General features: G+C 40.2%; 1 protein-coding gene across 4 annotated transcripts; it reads right to left on the reverse strand.

Moving 5' to 3' along the window:
- Positions 1-690: 690 nt before the first annotated feature.
- fbxl20 (F-box and leucine-rich repeat protein 20) lies at positions 691-18,234 on the reverse strand. 4 transcript variants are annotated; one of them, XM_081704487.1, is made up of 15 exons: positions 17,765-18,232; positions 14,534-14,595; positions 10,011-10,065; positions 9,724-9,798; positions 8,421-8,515; positions 7,076-7,144; positions 6,852-6,947; positions 6,545-6,671; positions 6,341-6,415; positions 5,914-6,047; positions 4,948-5,008; positions 4,634-4,678; positions 4,041-4,097; positions 3,359-3,571; positions 691-2,039 (listed from the first exon to the last, which is right to left on the reverse strand). In XM_081704487.1, exons 1-15 carry the CDS (start codon positions 17,804-17,806, stop codon positions 2,019-2,021), a joined length of 1,227 nt encoding a protein of 408 aa, XP_081560613.1. In that variant the 5' UTR covers positions 17,807-18,232; the 3' UTR covers positions 691-2,018. The 4 variants fall into 4 exon arrangements, with proteins under 4 accessions (XP_081560613.1, XP_026871902.1, XP_026871903.1 ...); XM_027016101.3 differs by having other exon boundaries at positions 691-3,066; positions 17,765-18,224; XM_027016102.3 differs by having other exon boundaries at positions 691-3,066; positions 5,914-6,044; positions 17,765-18,218.
- Positions 18,235-18,656: the final 422 nt, after the last annotated feature.

Below are 18,656 nucleotides of genomic sequence, written 5' to 3' on the forward strand. Positions count from 1 at the left end.
GGAACGTGTGAGACTAGTAAATGTTATTGCTAAATTAAGATACTGCAGAATCAAGTATTCGCTATTGCACTATACACCAGTAGTTCAGGAACAGGGAGCTGTACTCAGCTTAAAATGTTTTTGAATATAATAGAAAGTAATCGTACCGCGCCCTCTTATGACTAGTGTTGGCAATGACAATTTAACTTTGCTAGCCTTTAGGAAAGCTAACTAACTCCTTTACTCGTTGGATGCTGTGACATGGCTCTCACCAGCTGAGATTTATTTTTATATCATTCCCGTCTGCACTGGTTTGGATACGACAAAGCAGAAAAAGATTATAAAAAAAAAAACCAAACAGAAAGGTATTCCTGAAGGTACGGCGTTTGTTGAAAAGCATAATGCGTTTACTTTCTAGGTGTACATCTAGATAACTAAGGAGACTGATGAAGGTGTAATAAGTTTATTACGAAAGTGTACAGGTTCAAAACAGACTGACATCCTGATAGTATGCCAATCTTAATAAGGCTGTTCAGGTTTTCCCACCTTAAAGCATTTTAAGGCAAATCTTTTTGGCATTTACACCTAGTAAGGGTTTTATTTTTGTTTCGTGAATTAAGTAAATAATTAAAAGTATTCAAATGACAATTTATTTCCAAAAGGAAAAAAAAGAAAAAAAAAGAAAACATAAAAACACACAGCTCTTAATAATATAGTTATATATTTATTCATACATACATATTCATTTATATGGGTTAATTGTAAAAATAAAAAAGAGCAAAAGATTTACAGTAATTGTAATTGCAACAAACAACTACAGTCATTGTCAAAATCGAAGGGTGTAAAATCCCCAAGGATCAAATCTACCAGAGTAGTGCCCTCTGCCCCCAACGCTCACACTCACTGCAACACACCCTCACAGGTAATCACTGTAATTGTGCTTTATAAAGTCAGTAGAACATAAAGAGACATGGGGAGACAAAAGAGATAGAGGAAGCAATACAGAACTGTGCATTCATGGAGTGACTGAGGTTGGGTCCATCAGGAAAGGAGACTGAGAACACGGCCAGAGTTGTATGTGTACCATCCATTTACTGCCTGACGGATTCAGACTAATGATTTACATCTTAGATGCTAAAGTCAAATAAAGCCGAAAGCCTTTTAGCCCGGAACAAACCAAACATATATCAGGCATGTAGCGACAAGACGATGTGTGCCTTCCAGGGGAAGCAGGGGACAAGCCCAAGTGCTCCATTTGCACTTGAGCTCTGTAGAACGTAGCAGGCAACTTGGCATGTCGGGGTCTGAACAAGTGCCTCCTGCTCCTGTGTATCAAGTTGCGGATCCACGCAGAACTGTCCTGCAACGTCCTGCATGCAGACATGTCACAGCAGGCTACAGTACATGCTCTCCTGGGGCCAATGCAAAGCATTCTGCATGAGTGTGTAGTTCGCTTCCTGCCAGAGCAGCCAGTCGCACACATCCACATATACTCTTTTTATCCAGACAAGATGCACTCTCCTAACATTCAACGATGCACATCAGATAAACAAACAAATCCAACAAGAAAAGAAACAACAACAACAACAACAAAAGTACATCGACAACAACAACAAAATACACTTTTAATTTGTATGCAGGATCAGTTCTTTTCTGTTGTGGACATGAGATTCAGTCAAGAAGCAGTCCAGGACAACACATGCATCATTGGTTTGTTTAGTTTTCCAGGTTGTCCTTCTGGTCAGGTCAATCCCACCCTACTCCTATCCATCAGCAATCTCTTCCTGTGATTAAAGGAATGTCTGTGTCCATAAGGATCGGCGTACGCACACACTACAAACCCAATTTTTCTACTGAACACACACACACACCCACACACCAACATCTGGTGTGGATTCTCAGTAATGTCCGAGGCTCTCCTTAGGTGCAGTATTGCGGCATCACCAATTGTCTTCATTCTCAGCCAAGCCCATTGGCTGACTTTGACCAGGTTAGTCTTGCTTGTTGCTTATTGGCTAGCTGTGGTCAGGCCTTTCTCATCAAACATTCCATATATAGATCTAGATTTTTTTTTTCAAAAATAGATTTGTAACATGCATCTTTTGGCATCTGCTCTGATCACCAGCAATATATATATATATATATATATATATATATATATATATATATATATATATATATATATATATATATATATATATATATATTTAATTATTTTAGAAAAATAGTATAGTCAGCTCCCTCTTTCAGTACAAGCATTCAGATTAAGAGAGACAGAGTGCATGTGTGTACATGTGTCCACACTGAATATTAAATACTTGCAGAGAACAATTAGTTTGTTTTACTGAACTGCCCTTCGGAGCTCTTGCTACTACCTGTGGTGTTTGTTTGTGTGTGTGCGCGCGCGCGTGTTTGTTTTAGGACATCTTGTCTGTTTCAGGCAACGTCACGCTAGTTGCTTTCACCAACTATATAAGGTGGTTTCCTTAACTCGCATTTCAGTTCAAGGCTTTTACTTTCTTCAAACAATTTCAATTATCGTTTTGAAAATATCCTAGTTGAGGCCTGTCTAGCAATAGTGGTTGTCTGGAAAATTACTCAAAAATAGCAGTTACTAATACATGTTTGGGAATCGTGGTCCCCTTTAAGATAAATATAAAAAGGTTTATAAATAATTTAGGTTTATGAGAGATTCACCTTATTGTCTTTACATTTAAAAAAATGTAATAATTTTACATAAGAAACCCACCAGCTCTTCCATTCACAAACACACATGCACACACTTACTACATTAGCTCTCTCTCTCTCTCTCTCTCTCTCTCTCTCTCTCTCTCTCTCTCTCTATCTCTCTATATATATATATATATATATATATATATATATATATATATATATATATATATATATATATATATATATATATGCTGCTGGGACACCAGGTTCAGAGGTCAACGGTAGGCCAGGGCTTGAGGTGGTGGATCATAGCAGAATGCAGCAACGGCAAAACCTTTGGCGGCTTCCACCTACAGATGGGGGCGGAGTCACTGGTGCAAAGTAGGCGTGGACTTTAATGTTGGGCAAGTGTGTCTAAATGGAGGCAAGGGGGGGGGGGGGGAAGTCAGAACCTTTGGTAGAGCCTCGTTGAACCCCCCCCTGTGAGGACAAGTCAACAACTGTTACTTCATATGTAATCTGAGAAAAGCTCCTAAAATCTATAGTAGTTCAAAAGTATCTACCAAAATCATAAATTATATAGAATAAAATTCTCTATTATTGTGTTCACTACAAACAATTGCAGCTCTTCTGTCAACGGCCAATATCATACAAGACGTATCAAAATTGTTACTGACAACTGAAAGGTTGTATGTGGATGACTCACCCTCAGACGTTTGATGCCAGCACGGGTGATCTGTTGACAGTCGTAGAGTTCAATGCGGTCAAGGCTGTGACAGGTTTTCAGGTGCTCTAGTGAAGCGTCTGTGATCAGGGGACAGTTGTCCAGCTCAATCACCTCCAGACGATTGTGCGCACATGGCCCGCTGCCCAGGTGGCGGATTCCGTCATCGGTGATCAGCTCACAGTGGGACAGAATCTAGAGTTACACCAGCAACACAGAGAAACTCTGCCATTTTAACCATGACCTCTAGATGAACTCTAGTGTGACTAGCTCTGTCATTATAGTAAAGACACAGAGATGGAGTCTGATGTTATGGTAAAGGCACAGAGAAACTCAGGCACTATGACGGAGATAAACTCATGCATTACAATAATGACAGAGGTTCAAGTCTGGGTTACAGTAATACAGTAATAAGAAAAGGATACACTGTCATTATGGTAATGACACAGAGATGAACGTTGGCAATGATCATGAATCAGAATCTGTGTTTGCGAAACATGAGTGTGTGTGTGTAAGATCTACCATTCTAAGAACCATACAGTAAGAGGCATTATCAAGCTGTCATGCCCATCATGGTTATTTATCAGGCCCATTATGGTTATTTGCAAATCTGTTGCACAAGCAGGGAAACACGCGTGAAATTATGTGCCGTTTTATTTCCTACCAGAAAATGGAGGCGGGGGCAGTGTATTGACAACTGGATGAGGGTCGCGTCTGTAATCTAAAAAGGGAGGAGGCAAAAGAATTATTATGCCTCTAGAATAGTGAGGAGAAATTAAAAACATGTACTGTTTGAAATAGTTGAAGTAGTAAATGTCAAATATGCTTGTTTTAGTTTATATAAAAATATTCCTGTTGAATTGTAAGCTTTGGTTGTTTTATATATAAATTCTGAGCAATAAGGCATATGACCATTGAATTTCAACCATGAAGATGACTAAGTGTGCTTGAGCAAGTTGAAGTTAAAACTGCTAGAGGAAACTATCAAAGCTGGGCCCTGTCTCAGACAATAAAGAAGTCATACAACAATGGGCCATACGATAAAGAAATCCTTCAAAACATGATTTGTTCTGCGATTCTTATCATTTTTCATACCACAGAATGTTGTATGTCCAGACTACTTGTACTGATTTGCTATGGAAAGGCCAGAAACAGAACAGGTCAAACAGTGGCCCTCTGGCCTGTGCACCTGGATTAGCCACGGTCTACACCCCGCGCTGGACAAGGAAACTCACTTGAGTTCAGACACAAACTCACCTGTACACATTCTTCCAAATCCATCTTCTCCAGCTCATGGCAATTCTACAAGAGGGTGGGAACGATGGGAAATAAACACACAAACTCATTAAACCAAACAAACCAAGTATAACGCATCATTAGTAACAGAACCTTTCTAAAGAGAAATGTTACTTTAAAAAACAACAAAAAACAAACACAACAAGGAAAATGATTCAAAGCTGTTTCTTCTCCAAACCCTAATCCTAAATAAAAGCATAACTTGTTAATACTTGTTTATGTTTTTCAGCTTAGATCGAGTGAGAGTATGTGTGGAGTGAGTCTCTCTCACTCACTCGTGCCAGGGTGGTGAACCCTACATCTGTAAGCTGTGAGCAACGGGCCACTTCTAGTATTCTGTGAGTGAAGGAGAGAATAAGAAATACAGAGAAAGAGAGACAGAGAAAAAAACAGCTTTACATTTATGACATTTAGCTGACGCTTTTATCCAAAGCGACTTACAATTGTGACTGAACACAACGTGAGCAATTGAGGGTTAAGGGTCTTGCTCAGGGGCCCAACAGTGGTAACTTGGCAGTGGTGGGACCTGAAATAGCAACCTTCCGATTACACGTCACGCACCTTAATCACTGAGCTACCACTGCCAAACATATGGAGAGAAAGAGAAAGATGAGGGGTTAATTACTTTTGAAAGACCTTCATATACAGATATGTTGGCCAGTTATCAAATCTAATCATTACCTAATCTGCAAATTTACACCTAAGATTGCAAAGATCCACATCTACCCAGCAGAGGGCAGTGCACATAAGCACTCATTAAAACATACAAAAAAATGGCTAATTCAGAGCAACTTCTAGAATTCTGACTGTTTGAACTGATATTAGCAAATTTCCCCTATTTAAGCAAAATTTATATTCTTCCATTCATTGTGCTCTGTGGAAATCCAATTTTGGGCAGTAACTTAGAATTTTAAGAAAAATATATTCTCTTGTTAGTGCATATTTTATTTTAAAAGGTTCAAGAGCATAGATCATCACAGTAAAAGACCACTATGGAATTGGTTTTGCAGAAAATTCTTGCTCTTATTCCATTTCAGGACATACCATCTGCAGAGAACATTATTACATAGTAAACAGATTTAAGAGATTTGACTCAATAAATCAATTTAAAAAGAGCAGAAATAAAACCAAATGCTTCTTTGTTAATTTAATGCAGATGAAGAGATTAGTGTTTGTGTATGTGTGTTTATGTGTATGGTGTGGTGTGGGTGTGTGTGTGGTTTGGTGTGTGTACACTGTACCTTAGTCGGGGACAGTTCTGGCCCAGAGCATTTAGGATAGCATCTGTTAGATTTGCACAGCCAGACACACAGAGAGACTGTAACCGATGACACCCTCGACAAATGGTTATCAGACCTTCATCTGTGATCTGCTGCTTAGAACACACATCACACCAATACAACACACACACACACACACACACACACACACACACACACACACACACACACACAAATATTTAGACACAAATATAGACTTTCAATTAGAGAGAAATCAAAATAAGAATATTCCCTACTAGATATTATTAGTTTCTTCAGGTAATACTCATGGTTTGTAGAGTAAAAATCTAACTATTTAAGTACATTTCCTGGCCCTTAGTTAAGGGCTTGCTAAAGGGAGTCTTTTCAAAACCTCTGTACACTAAACATGCCTGCGTGTGTGTCTTACTGAACATGTCTGCAAGTTGAGGGTGACCAGTTCTGGACAGTGAGCTCCGATGTGTTTCAAGGCCTCATCTTCCAACTGTGAAAGGAAAACACAGAAGAGAATATGGACACCCCAAAATCAAAATGTTAGACTCTATGTAAGTAAACCCACACTCCCTCCATGGTCCATTCACACAAATCTCCAATGCTTCTCTTTGCAATGTACCTGTGTGCAGCCCTTGAGAAAGAGACTTCTGAGTCCCGGACAACAGCGCACCAGGGCCTGTACACCATCTTTTGTCACCTGATCACACCACGATATGTACAATGTCTCCAGCAGGGGGCACCCTTCACTACAGAGACACGGGGGGGGGCGGGGGCGAGAGAGAGAGAGAGAGAGAGAGAGAGAGAGAGAGAAGAGAGAGAGAGAGAGAGAGAGAGAGAGAGAAACACAGCCACCATGGCACCCTCTTACAAGTCTAAAAACTAGATAGCTGGTGTGCTTGTGTCTGGGTGGGTATATGCACACTTACCTGATGGCTTTGAGAGACAGGTTTGTGATTGAGGTGCATGAATCCAGTTCCAGGTATTTCAGTTTAGGGCAAAATTTGCTCAGACTGTTACACGTACTGGAGAGGTAGGGAGGAAACACAGCAAAATAATTATAACAAGCACAACAACAATGAATGCATACGCACTCTTCATTCCCAGACAGTCTCACATCACACAAAGTGAGAACAAGTGAAGAAACACATACCTGTCAGTTATCTTGGTACAACCATTCAGATTGAGCAGCTCAATATTTCTGCAGTTCTGGGCAAAGGTTCTGCAGCACATGAAAGCACAATGATCAAACACATTTTGAGTCCTGGACTTTCTTTAAAAAATATTGAGCTTTCTTTAAAAGTCCAGGCCTTACAAATCCAGGATGGTCTTTCTCCAAAGCAAAAAAACAAAAAGAAATACATGAAATAAAATAAAGAACTCTCAATGGTTGCTATTCAAATTACATTTTTTTGGACATATTATACACAACTGTTTTCATTCTATTCGTTTTTGTATATGCTTCATCATGGCTGATGCCATCATTCTATTAAACTGACCCTGTGAGGTTCACACAGTCCTCAATACTCTAATAAACCAGACATCAAGTTTCTGCAGCAAAACAATAATGCTGACAAGACCAGCAAAGGCATTAGGATAGAGTTTAGTGGTTTTGCTGCAGGAATGTTTAGTCAATTCAGAACTACTTCCTCTTGGCTAAAAGAGCATTTATTATTACCTCACACTGCCCTCTAGTGGACAGTATGATGACATTCTTGTACATGTCTGGCTGGTGTGGGTCAGAAATTCCTTATTTAAGATGATCCTACTGGTTAGTAAAAGAGAAACATTTAAAAACACCAAGCTGGAGTACTAGCGTGACCTGTAAGGCTATCAGTCATCCCAGACACCAGAGTAACGGTGTGACTAATATTCCAGTTTTGTCTATGGGCTCACTGCAATGAGTTTTAAAAGGAGAGATCTTTTTTTTTCATGTTTTCTACAAACACTTCAGTATATTTAGTGACAGTCCAAACTTTAAGAACACACATTCAACTGGCAGCACGAGTTCAACTGGCTTTAAACAGGAGAACACCACAGCAGGACACAATGTGTTTAATGATTTTCACTATGAATACGAAGTCTTTCTGCAAATGTTAAGCGTCATCTGGACAATGAAGAAATCCATAGTTGCCAGAGCAATCATCTCTGTCACATGCTCAGACCAGAAGGATGAACCTTCAGCAGGATATCTAACACTGAATGCGTTGGGAGGAAAAATCATATTTCTACCAGAGTTTGTCTGCACTCATGTTGCCATGGATCCATGGTTGTCATGGATTATATTTAAAACAGAATAATTAGGGGTGGCTGTAGTTAAAAGGGGCACCAGAAAGCTTCTCAGTAGCTCTGGCCTGATCTCAGGCTTAGACTTTGCCCTTAGACCTGTATGCTAATGTAGCCTGTTGTAGGCCTGGTGGACATCACAGCCTTCAGTGTGGTGTTTATGGAGATGTTCTGGTGAATCTGGGCCAGGTTCCCTCCTCCTTCCCCTTTACCTGAGGGCACTGTCTCCCACACCTTGACACCCACGGAGGCTCAGCTTCCTCAGGAACCCTCCACATCTCTTGGAAATGTTCTCCACCACACGACCCTGCATTGTATACGCGCAAACACACACACACACACACACACATTAAGGGGATTAAACTAACAAAATCAATCACATACATTTTCAAACTAGCTGCATATGTAGAATATCCCCATGGTTCTCAGATTGCCAAAGATTCTTTTTATCCTCTGTCCAATAATATCCTAATTTTACTGTCATAATTCCACCTTGACAAACCCATAACTTTGCACAGAATTGTTCCTAAATGTATCTTGTTCATCCAGTTACTAAATGCAAGTGTGCATTCACTTGATAAAATGGAGAGGACCCCTCTGTATCAGGAGCCCTGGTTCTGTGGTCCCATCCCAGCAAGCGTACTCTTACCCAGGGCTTAGAGCAAAAACACAGCTCTGCCCTGGAGAGGCAGGCGGCCCTTTAGCTGGACGAGCCATGCCACAATGAGGGAAGCCACCACACCTGCCTCAGCTCATCAGTTAATTATCAGGTATGTTGAATGAGGTACCCTTATCTACAATAGATGCCAACAGCTCATGTTTCCGTGAACACCAAGTCCAGGGTTACACTTGTCTTTTCAATATGACACACAAGATCATGCCAGGACACTGTGAGGTATAAATACGCTCTCAGGGCGGATCTCAGCCACGACGCAGGACTATTCAATCAGATACATTCTGGCTGTAATCTGTATATTTCAAGTAGTGTCAATCATTTACCACGCTCCCCTGGTTGATGTTCTTACCATTAGCTAAATTATTCAACATGCTTGTCTGCTGCAGGTTCTAGTTGAGAGATGTTCTTGCAGGCAGTGCCATTTTACACTATTGTGCAGGAAAAATACATCCAAACTAATGCCTGAGCAGAGTTACCACTGGTCACATGCAAATATTAGCACAACCTGATCAGAGATCTGATCATGCAGTTCCAGTAAACGAAGTCACTGAAAAGACAACACATTCTTACTACATTTATTTCAAAATATGGATTTTGCACTTTTTCCTTTGCCTGATTAGTTCCACCCTCTTAATTTAACAGTTTAAAAATATTTAGGACTAGACCCTCCCTTTACAAACATGGTGGTCAACATTCAAAATGATAAAGACAAAAAATGCAAAGAAAAAGAAATTGGTTAAATGATGATAAATCTATTCCTGCTTGAGGTACACACTGTCTAAATTCATGCATGTTCTGAAGTCTTGTGTGGGAATAAGTGATGGGGTTCTCTTTCTGACCTCAATGTCCCTCTGGAAGTCAAACAGGTCAATGCGCTGCCAATTACTGCCATCTAAGGCCAGAACGTTCCATGACTAAGAGAAAATACGTGAGTGAGAGAGAGAGAGAGAGAGAGAGAGAGCGAGCTCAGAACACACTTCTTCCACATACACATCTTCACTTAAAAAATGCCACACAAAACACACTGAATGGTGATCAGAAGCAAACAAACAATCTAACACTGGCCACACAGACACACTTGGACTTACTTGAGACACTTGAGCACATGGACAAAGCTGGGACTTACTCGAGATACTTGAGCACAGCGGCAGAGCGTGACCACATCCAAGAAGGAGAAAATTCTAGAAAACAAACAAACAAACAAACAAACAAAACACAAACAAACACACACACACACACACACACAAACAAACAGAATGCAATATTAATACAGAAACTGTACACAAAAAAGTACTCATAACTTCTAAGTAGCAATGAAGAAAGATTAAAACAAATTTGTGTATTTGTGTGTGTGTGTGTGTGTGTGTGTGTGTGTGTGTGTGTGTGTGTCTGTGTGTGTGTGCACGCGCGCGCATGCAGGCAACCAAAGTGTCCATCTTACAGGGCAAGTAGAAAACACTTCCCAGCTTTTGGGTGTTATAAATAGAAAAGAAGCTATTTCCACTGGGAATTATTTCCATATACTTCACTCACAAACTGTGTGTTTTTCTTCCAGGAATGGATTGGCTATGAATGAGTCTAACTTTTAATCACAGCAGAATTTGCTGTAAAAACTTTTGCCGCAGTCTTGTGTTTTTCTTCAGGCAAATCTTCATCTCACCTACACCGCAGTGGGAGCACCGTCTGAAGGCACTGTGTGCAGTGAATTTGGTCTTGGGAATAACCCAGAGCAGGCGGGCCTCGATCTGTCAAGGCTGATGGATGCAGGAGGTGGTAAAACAGCCTATGGAGACCTGTACCAGTCATGTGACCAGTGCAGCCTTCCCCCAGTTATGTGACTCTGGCATTTCGGGCAAAACCTGCAAACTGCCATGAAATCTGTGACTGCTTGGTGAAAAATAAACAGACCTTTCTCTATTTAACCAAGAGTGCTATAGAGTCAGAGTATTGTAAGGGACCTTGCTGATGCTCCTTCACATACCTGCGCTTATATTACACTGTTCTGTGACTAGGCAGATTTGACTATAAATGAAATCACAGCACAGAACAGCGTTTTATAATTGTCTGATATGTCCTCAATCCCTACCCAGTGTCAACAGGGGTTGGTAAACTCCCTTTTCAGTTTTAGTTTCTCTCAAGATTCCTCTTTACTGTATCTGAACTTTTGAAGCCATTTGGGCCTACTGTGAAAAGTCCCATAACATTGAACTGAATTACCCCTGTGGATTCTCATTTCTGCAACCCTTTTAAAACGGTCAAGCTGTCACAAAGCTTCAGAAAGCAATAAAAAATTTTAATTAATTAAAAGAAAAAAAAAACAAACAAACATAGGGGAAAGCAATTGTCTACAAAAGCATTAGTCTTGTTTCACTTTTCTGTACAACCTTGCTCAAATGTGTTAGCAGGTAGACTCGTGTCATTGTTTATGATTAATAAGATCAATGTAGCCTCCTAGAACGTTACTCTGTGATTAGCCTATAGCCCATGTAATGTGCACACAATGTGTTTGTTTTTTTTTAACACAAGACAAATTTTACATTTAAAAAAATATTGATTTCTACCACTTCCAAAAGCACCAATGAAACCCCTTTACTTTCGAATAACACATCCCCCTGGGGGATGTGTTGCATTGCATATGTCAGTAAACTACGCCGGGTTGTTTCAGCCTACTAAGGTTGTCTTCAATGTGTGTAAGCGAGCACTCAAAAAGTTTGCTTGCATACAAGGACTAGCAAGGTCTCTCCTATCTTGGCGGCATTCTAGGATTTGAGAAATGTTCCTCATTCCACAGGGTTCCTAAGCAGAAACTCTTTATTCCCTACACACTAGTCATGTGATGTGCGTCAAGGGAACTGCATTTGATTGAATCCATTCCTTTGGAATCCATCACACAAAAGACACTGGGTGTGTTTTAGTATGCATTCTATCTGTGTTCTTGGCTCACGTCATCGTCCACTGCCAAAGTTGTATTCCAGTTCTCAACAACACAACACATGTGCCAAGAATGGTTAATGTACACAGATGTTCTAGTACTACACACCAAAAACTGGTGACTTACTGATGAGAATGAATGGAAAGACCCAGCATTCAATGCAAATTCAGCACTATGGCTTATGTTTTTTTTGTTTGTTTTTTTTCTTGACTTGAATTTAATGTTCCCTCCACTATACTGATTAGGCTAAGACCTTTAGCAACTGTACTATCAGAGTAATAATGAGCTTCCAATTATATAATTTCTAATACTCCTTTTGCCATTTGTGGCCAAACCCAACAGGGCTTATTGTTTTGTGCAACAGCAAGTACACAGCACATCTCAACAGGCCTTGTGTTCTTACGAGTTTGTTCTTCCAAGGTACCTTGGAACAAGTACACAAGTCCATTCTTCACGTTCTTGGCATTGAGAAACACCCACTATGCCTATTGCATTTCCCCCCATTTCTCTTGACAACTTGGCAATTCCACAGTTCCTTTGTTTGCTAACGTGGCCAGACTGAGCTGTATGCAACATCGACCCTACGTTTAGCAAGAGAATTGATTATCTGGCTAAAGGCTGAAAGGCTTGCAACAGCCAATATGACGACCTTAAGATAACTAAAATTAGATAACTAGATAAAAGTAAACAAGCTAAATTTATACTTTCCATCTGATATTGCAATTTCCAAACATGTTTCTTCAACATCACTGGTAAATTTCAGGAAAATTTATTAAATATTAATAGCACTCATACATAAGTGAACTCTGAAATATTTGCATGTATTATCTGCTTTTTGCATAATCAGCTAGCAAGCAGCCTTATCTTGCCAGATATTTATTTCCTCCAGTTTTGAATTTCCCTTAAAATGGCCAAATTCCTTGTTTAGACCACTTTTAAGGGAAATAACAGGGCCACTGGAATAAATTTTATTATATGTGCATACAGGGAGGCATGGACAGGCTGAATTGTATTAATGCATATCCAGTTCTCCTAGTCTTTCCAAGTAAGGGTCAAAACACAGATGGACAGGTGCATTAAATAATCCACTGATATAATCACCAGCGGGTGAGTGTGACTAAGATTAGGAGAAGCATTAAATTTAGCTAGGGTACTATAGAAAGCTCGACATTCGGAATTGATGAGAACCTGCAGGAAGATTTGCCATACAGAAACAGAAGGGACACGAGGACATAAACCAGTGATTGGAAAAGCAAGACACAGGTAGAGAACATTAGGGACAAAGTGTGCCAGACAGGCACTCAGATGAAACAGAATCTAAAACAAAAGGAAGGCCTACAGCCTACACGACATAGACATCAAAGGAACCACTATGTGAAGGGATATGGCTGGACCGCTCCTTGTTTAATTTTTTATTCTCCATCTCAACACTCAAAATAGTTAGCTAGCTAGCCTGGCACACTGATTGTGCAGTTAGTATGCTTGTGTGTGTATGGCTAGCCTTGCTTTGAAATTACTGTACAAATTTCAAGATACTGCTGTAAATACTGACTTAAGAATTAGGATGGCTATTTTATGAAACACAAATGTGCCTTATCGATATCTAAAATGGTTTGATTTTGATCACTACTGTTATTGTTTTATCGAGCAGGCCTAGTTAGTAGTGTGTGGTAAATATGACACAGTTAATGTGGTAAACAACATGTATGGCTAGCCTTAGTAAAAATATAAGTAATGTATTCACAAATCTGACAGATTTAGCCTGTTATCCTCTAGTATATGGTAAATGACACAAAGTTAACCTGTTATCCACTAGTATACGGTAAATGCAACACAAAGTTAGCTTGTTATCCAGCAGCATACTGGTAAAAAAAAAAAGATGCACAGTTAGCCTGTTAGCTGATGGCTACAACTGATATGCAGTTAGTTGGCTAGTTGATGGCATACGGTAAAAGAGATGCATAGCAGGCCAGTGCATTTTTAAATCAGACGCAGAGCTTGGAGCACCGTCGACCTGCAAGGACAATCAGGGCAAAAGGAAGAGACCTAAGCTACAGTGTCCCCACTGGGCCAAGTCCAGCTTGGCTACTAGATGCATGCTTTGCACTTGATTTGAGTCAGTAATGAAGAGCCTTTCTTATCAGTGTGAAACAAATAACTGTGGTAAATGCACAAATGTGGGACAACTCATCACAGCTGCTGCATCAGCTGAAGTTATAAAGCTGAGGCTGCAATTAAAGGAATATGTCTGAAAACACTTCTGTTTCTGCCAGCGCATTGTCCCAACAAGACATTCTTCAACAAAGGAAATTGTTTTTTTTCCCCCATGTCAACCGGGTCTTGTCTTAAGATGCAAATGGAACTTGACATTTTCAAATAAGCTCCTCAATGCCATAATACACAGAAAACATGACTCAGGGTCTTAGAGAGCTGCTAGGCTACAAGTGTGAAGCTCTTAATCCACCTGAGCAGTACATTACAACACCCTTAAAAGGACAGTGTGGCCAATAATGGTAACAGTGGCCAGTATTGAACGGCAGATAGAGCACGGACACCACAGTCAACACAGTCACATTAAGAGCAGGAATTGTTAGTTATTTAATGGAGGGGAGAGGAAGAACATAGTAAAAAGGGCTGGATGAGTAGAAGCAAGCAAGAGAGGAAGGGAAAGATGAAAAGAGGACAAGACAGGCAGCTCGAGCTGATCTCAGACTAACCGAAGCAGCAGCTCCTTTGGCAGTTTCTTGTTGATGATGGCCTCATCATTGTTCGAGAACATCTGTGCAGAAGAGAAGAGAGAGGAACAGTCAATATTAGGCCATCACTGACAGCAGAAAGTTAAAGGCTTCCTTCTGGGTCAGTGGTGCACCACTGTGCCACAAGCTGGATACACCACTGAGATGGTCATCAGGTATGCAGCACTGTGATATGCACGAACACACAGATTTCCCTAGGCTGCACAGGGCCTCTACTGAGCCTCATCACACACAGAATAGGTGTCATGTTGATGTATGTACACTAATACCAAGGGAGATGGTGAAAACACCGAATCTCAGTCACAAGGTGGCACTGTAACTTAGCCCACGGCTAGGCTTAATCCATACCCAGGAACCAGTCCAACAGGTGTTTGACACCTCTCTTACACAATACCTCCCATAAATCATGTGCTTGGATGATGACACTTTAAGATACCAATGACAAGCAATGGCAAAAAAAAGAAAAAAACAAAATCTCGGCTTTATTCCTCTTCTGTCTAACCTCCCTGTGCTCACAGCAGCATGACCTCAAAGGAATCTGAAACTCAAATACTAAAGTAGCAAATGCTAAGATACAATATGCATTACAGCCATTTTCTGAAACACTTGTTTTGGTGATACGTTAAGGATGTAATTCACTAGACTTACACAGGTGCCCACTATATGCAGTCTAGGTGTCATTAAAAACAAAGGGTAGGCTTCTTTTTCTTCCCTCTAGGTCAAAGATCTCAACTCTAAACCTCAAATCCAGTTCCTAGTCCTGAATTTAATTATCACCAAACATTAACCAAACAATTAATGTAACTGATTGGCTAGTGTTGTCAGACCTGTGTCCTAGGTAAGGGGAGGATAGGACCTTTGTATTAACTGGACCTTGAAAGCTGTGGAGTAAATACCTACATTCTCAAGCACAAATTAACAACAAGTTATAGCGAATGGCAAGTTAAAAAACACCAATTATGTGGCTGAGTACATGTAGTATTTAACCTAAATCGATATATTGCCTAAATCAACAAACTCACCCAATCTTTCATAAAACAAACCATACATGACTTACACACAACTCTTCATTTAGAGAATAGTGAACCACACTTTTTGAGGTACTATAGACGTTTGTGTATGTATCATGGTGTTGAACTCAGTTGAACTGGATTCCACTGGCAATATATAAGATATAAAACATCAGATATCTTGTCACCAGAAAAAAAAACAGTCCCAACAGTCACTAGCCTCTCATGTTTTCTTTTGCCCATGAATTGCTTTGCAGATACTCTGCTCTGATAGGTTTTTGAACACAGCGAGTCTAAATGCTGTGCAGATTATGTAAGCGTATATATGGTGCCCTTAACCAAATAAAGATAGCTAAGATGGTGTTCACCGCTGCACCGGGTTTGCAGCTGTTGTTCTACTTCCCAGTATAGTGTGTCTAAGAAGTTGTTTTGTGATGGTAATTTTACAGCTAAAAAGTCTAACTGAACTTTTTATCTTAATGACAAACATCTGCTGGTAAACATGCATGCAATCTCAGCTCTTTAGAAATCTGGGGTCATTGTACATTATTGGTTAGGCCACAGATGCCTCATCTTATTAGCACATTTGTGTGTGTGTTTTTTTTTCATTTAGTTAAAGAGTACATACACTATATGTTTTCTTGGATGGGTTTAAGCACCTTTAATCTTATTTTATCTTAATTTATTTATCTAGAGCTCCTGAGGGGAGGGGGCGCAGTGTGTGCCCCTCACCTACTGCAGTAAAAAAATAATAATTATTAGGAAAAATCTATTATTTATACTTATTTTTAATCAAAACTAAAATATCGGTCCTGGTTTGAAAACCTTTGGTGGGTTTTTTCGTTTGGTGAACACTTTTTAAAACGCTAAACCGCCTTATTCCTGTTTGGCATTGTTCCAAAGATCCTACTACGTCTGTCTCTCAAGCTGAAAGGGGAGTAGAAAGCGCAGAATTACCGATCAACATGGCCTATAGTAAAGGTGACCGTCTCTGCGTCCTTCTGTAGCCTAGCGAAAACCAGCAACTTTACAAATGACAACAACCACCGGAAAAACTAGATGTTTGTTAGATCCAGTGTAGGCAACCTATAAATAAATAAATAAATAAATAAATAAAATGCGAAACACGTCGCTATATAATGTGTGTACATCATGTGCACCGAATGCATGTATGTATTGAAGCCATTGTATAACTACGGGAATTAGATCTAAAGACATTATTCAGTAGAGCCGGGGTTTGGGTGATGTGTCATTACTGGGAGTTCGTGCCTCATCTGCCAGGCCACCAAGTCTTAAAGGCCGAGGTCTGCTTTGAAGTCATATGTATCCTTAAAACAACCGAAAACACACAGATCCCTCGCTGTCCACCCGAGGATTAAAACGGCCACGGCTCTCGATACACACATCGATGACAACACGAACGACTTTCACCCCATAAGCCACAACTCGGTGTTGTCTTTGCTGACATTTTGAGAGACATATGCTAACTACTGTTCCCTGCGTTTGTTTAACGCAGAAAACGGGGATTAAAACAGCGACAGATCCACGATATACGTACTTTCCCTGTTTATGCAAAGTTTTTAAAAGCTTTCTGACAGACAGACAGAGAGACAGACAGGCGATCTATTTAGAGACAAGGCCTGGTATGGCAAGCCCGTGTGGTGGGCCAAGCGTTAAATAGTCTTATGATCTAAAATGACCAGTTATCATAAATCCGAATGATAACTTACTCAAAACTTGTCACCGATCTGGTTCTGTTATTTCGACAAGTTTAACGGTGGAATTTGAGAAAACGACAACGTTTATGAAACAAACAGGCGCTTGGGTTTGTTTTGATAGGCTACACAAAGAAGTCGCTAAATGTGCACCCCAAACGACGTCGATGTCGACAAACAGCGATGATAGCTGTGCGTTTTAATCCGAATCCAAATAACATTAACCCGATTTGAATGCCCTTCATGAGGTCGATAACTATGTTATATAGAAATGTACAACAACCCACTGATTTTGGCTAAGACGAGATAGGAATAGCCTGTAGAGCTGGAGCTTTTTGGGACGTGGGAAGCATGAATCCACATAGTAAATATGCATAACATCTTCGAAAACCAGCACAGAAAATGATAAGTTTATGTAATGTACATGCATTAATCAACTAATAATGCCAGTGTTTAAAACCACTCACCTCAAACCGACTCCGAGAGACCCCGTTCGCCTCCTTCCCCATACCGAATATTGGTTATGCCCTATTCGATTTAGGACTGCAAATCCGGTGTTAAAAGAGTAAAAATGTGTGTCTATGGCCTCTGGTGACGTGAAGCCTTCCCGTTGCGTTCATCCTACTGCATTTTCAGATGCGTCTTTAGTTTACAGCATGGTTTGTTTGTTTTTTTCAGCGCTATCGACAACAGAGCTGCAACTGAGCACGAAGTGCAGCTTATCGCTTCTCTTTTACTGCAGGTCCCCTCCTTACGTGCCTACCCACTAAACGATAAAGACAACCTAAAGGCAAAACCTCTGTCGGTTTTCGGAATTGTCAATTACAAAATTGGCGTTTCAACCGTGGCTGTAACCTTGCATGGGCTTTTAACTTTTAATTATTAACGCCAAGTAGCTATCAGCACAAAAGAAGGATCCAGTGACTATTGGCTCATAGTGTTAAAGGCACGTGTTACATAAGTTATCTATCTTATGTTAGCTATGTTTCTCATCTGCAGCTATGGATGGTGACTGAATCAACATTAACAGCGTATTTGAAGTTGTCGTGTGGGAAAGGCGTTGAGTTTTATTCAGCCTGTAAAGTGGAGTTCGATAGTTAGCCGAAACGTAAACAAAGCAATGAATTGTGGGCAATCTACACTGACGGTCCGCTGCTATTCTTTTGCGCGTTAAATTCGTTTCACTCACTCACACACACACACACACACACACACAAACATATATATATATGAGTATGGTTCGGATTTCTTTGATGACTAGCCAAATGAAAGCTCGCAGACAATATGATATGCTTGACAGTAGGCTGTTGATTCAGAAATCCAGAAGGTTTGAGCAAGCAAGTCTAAGTCCTTTGGGTC

The sequence above is a fragment of the Electrophorus electricus genome, chromosome 2 (assembly GCF_041902795.1).
Source record: "Electrophorus electricus isolate QZ-2024a chromosome 2, ASM4190279v1, whole genome shotgun sequence".
Taxonomy (NCBI): Eukaryota; Metazoa; Chordata; class Actinopteri; order Gymnotiformes; family Gymnotidae; genus Electrophorus; species Electrophorus electricus.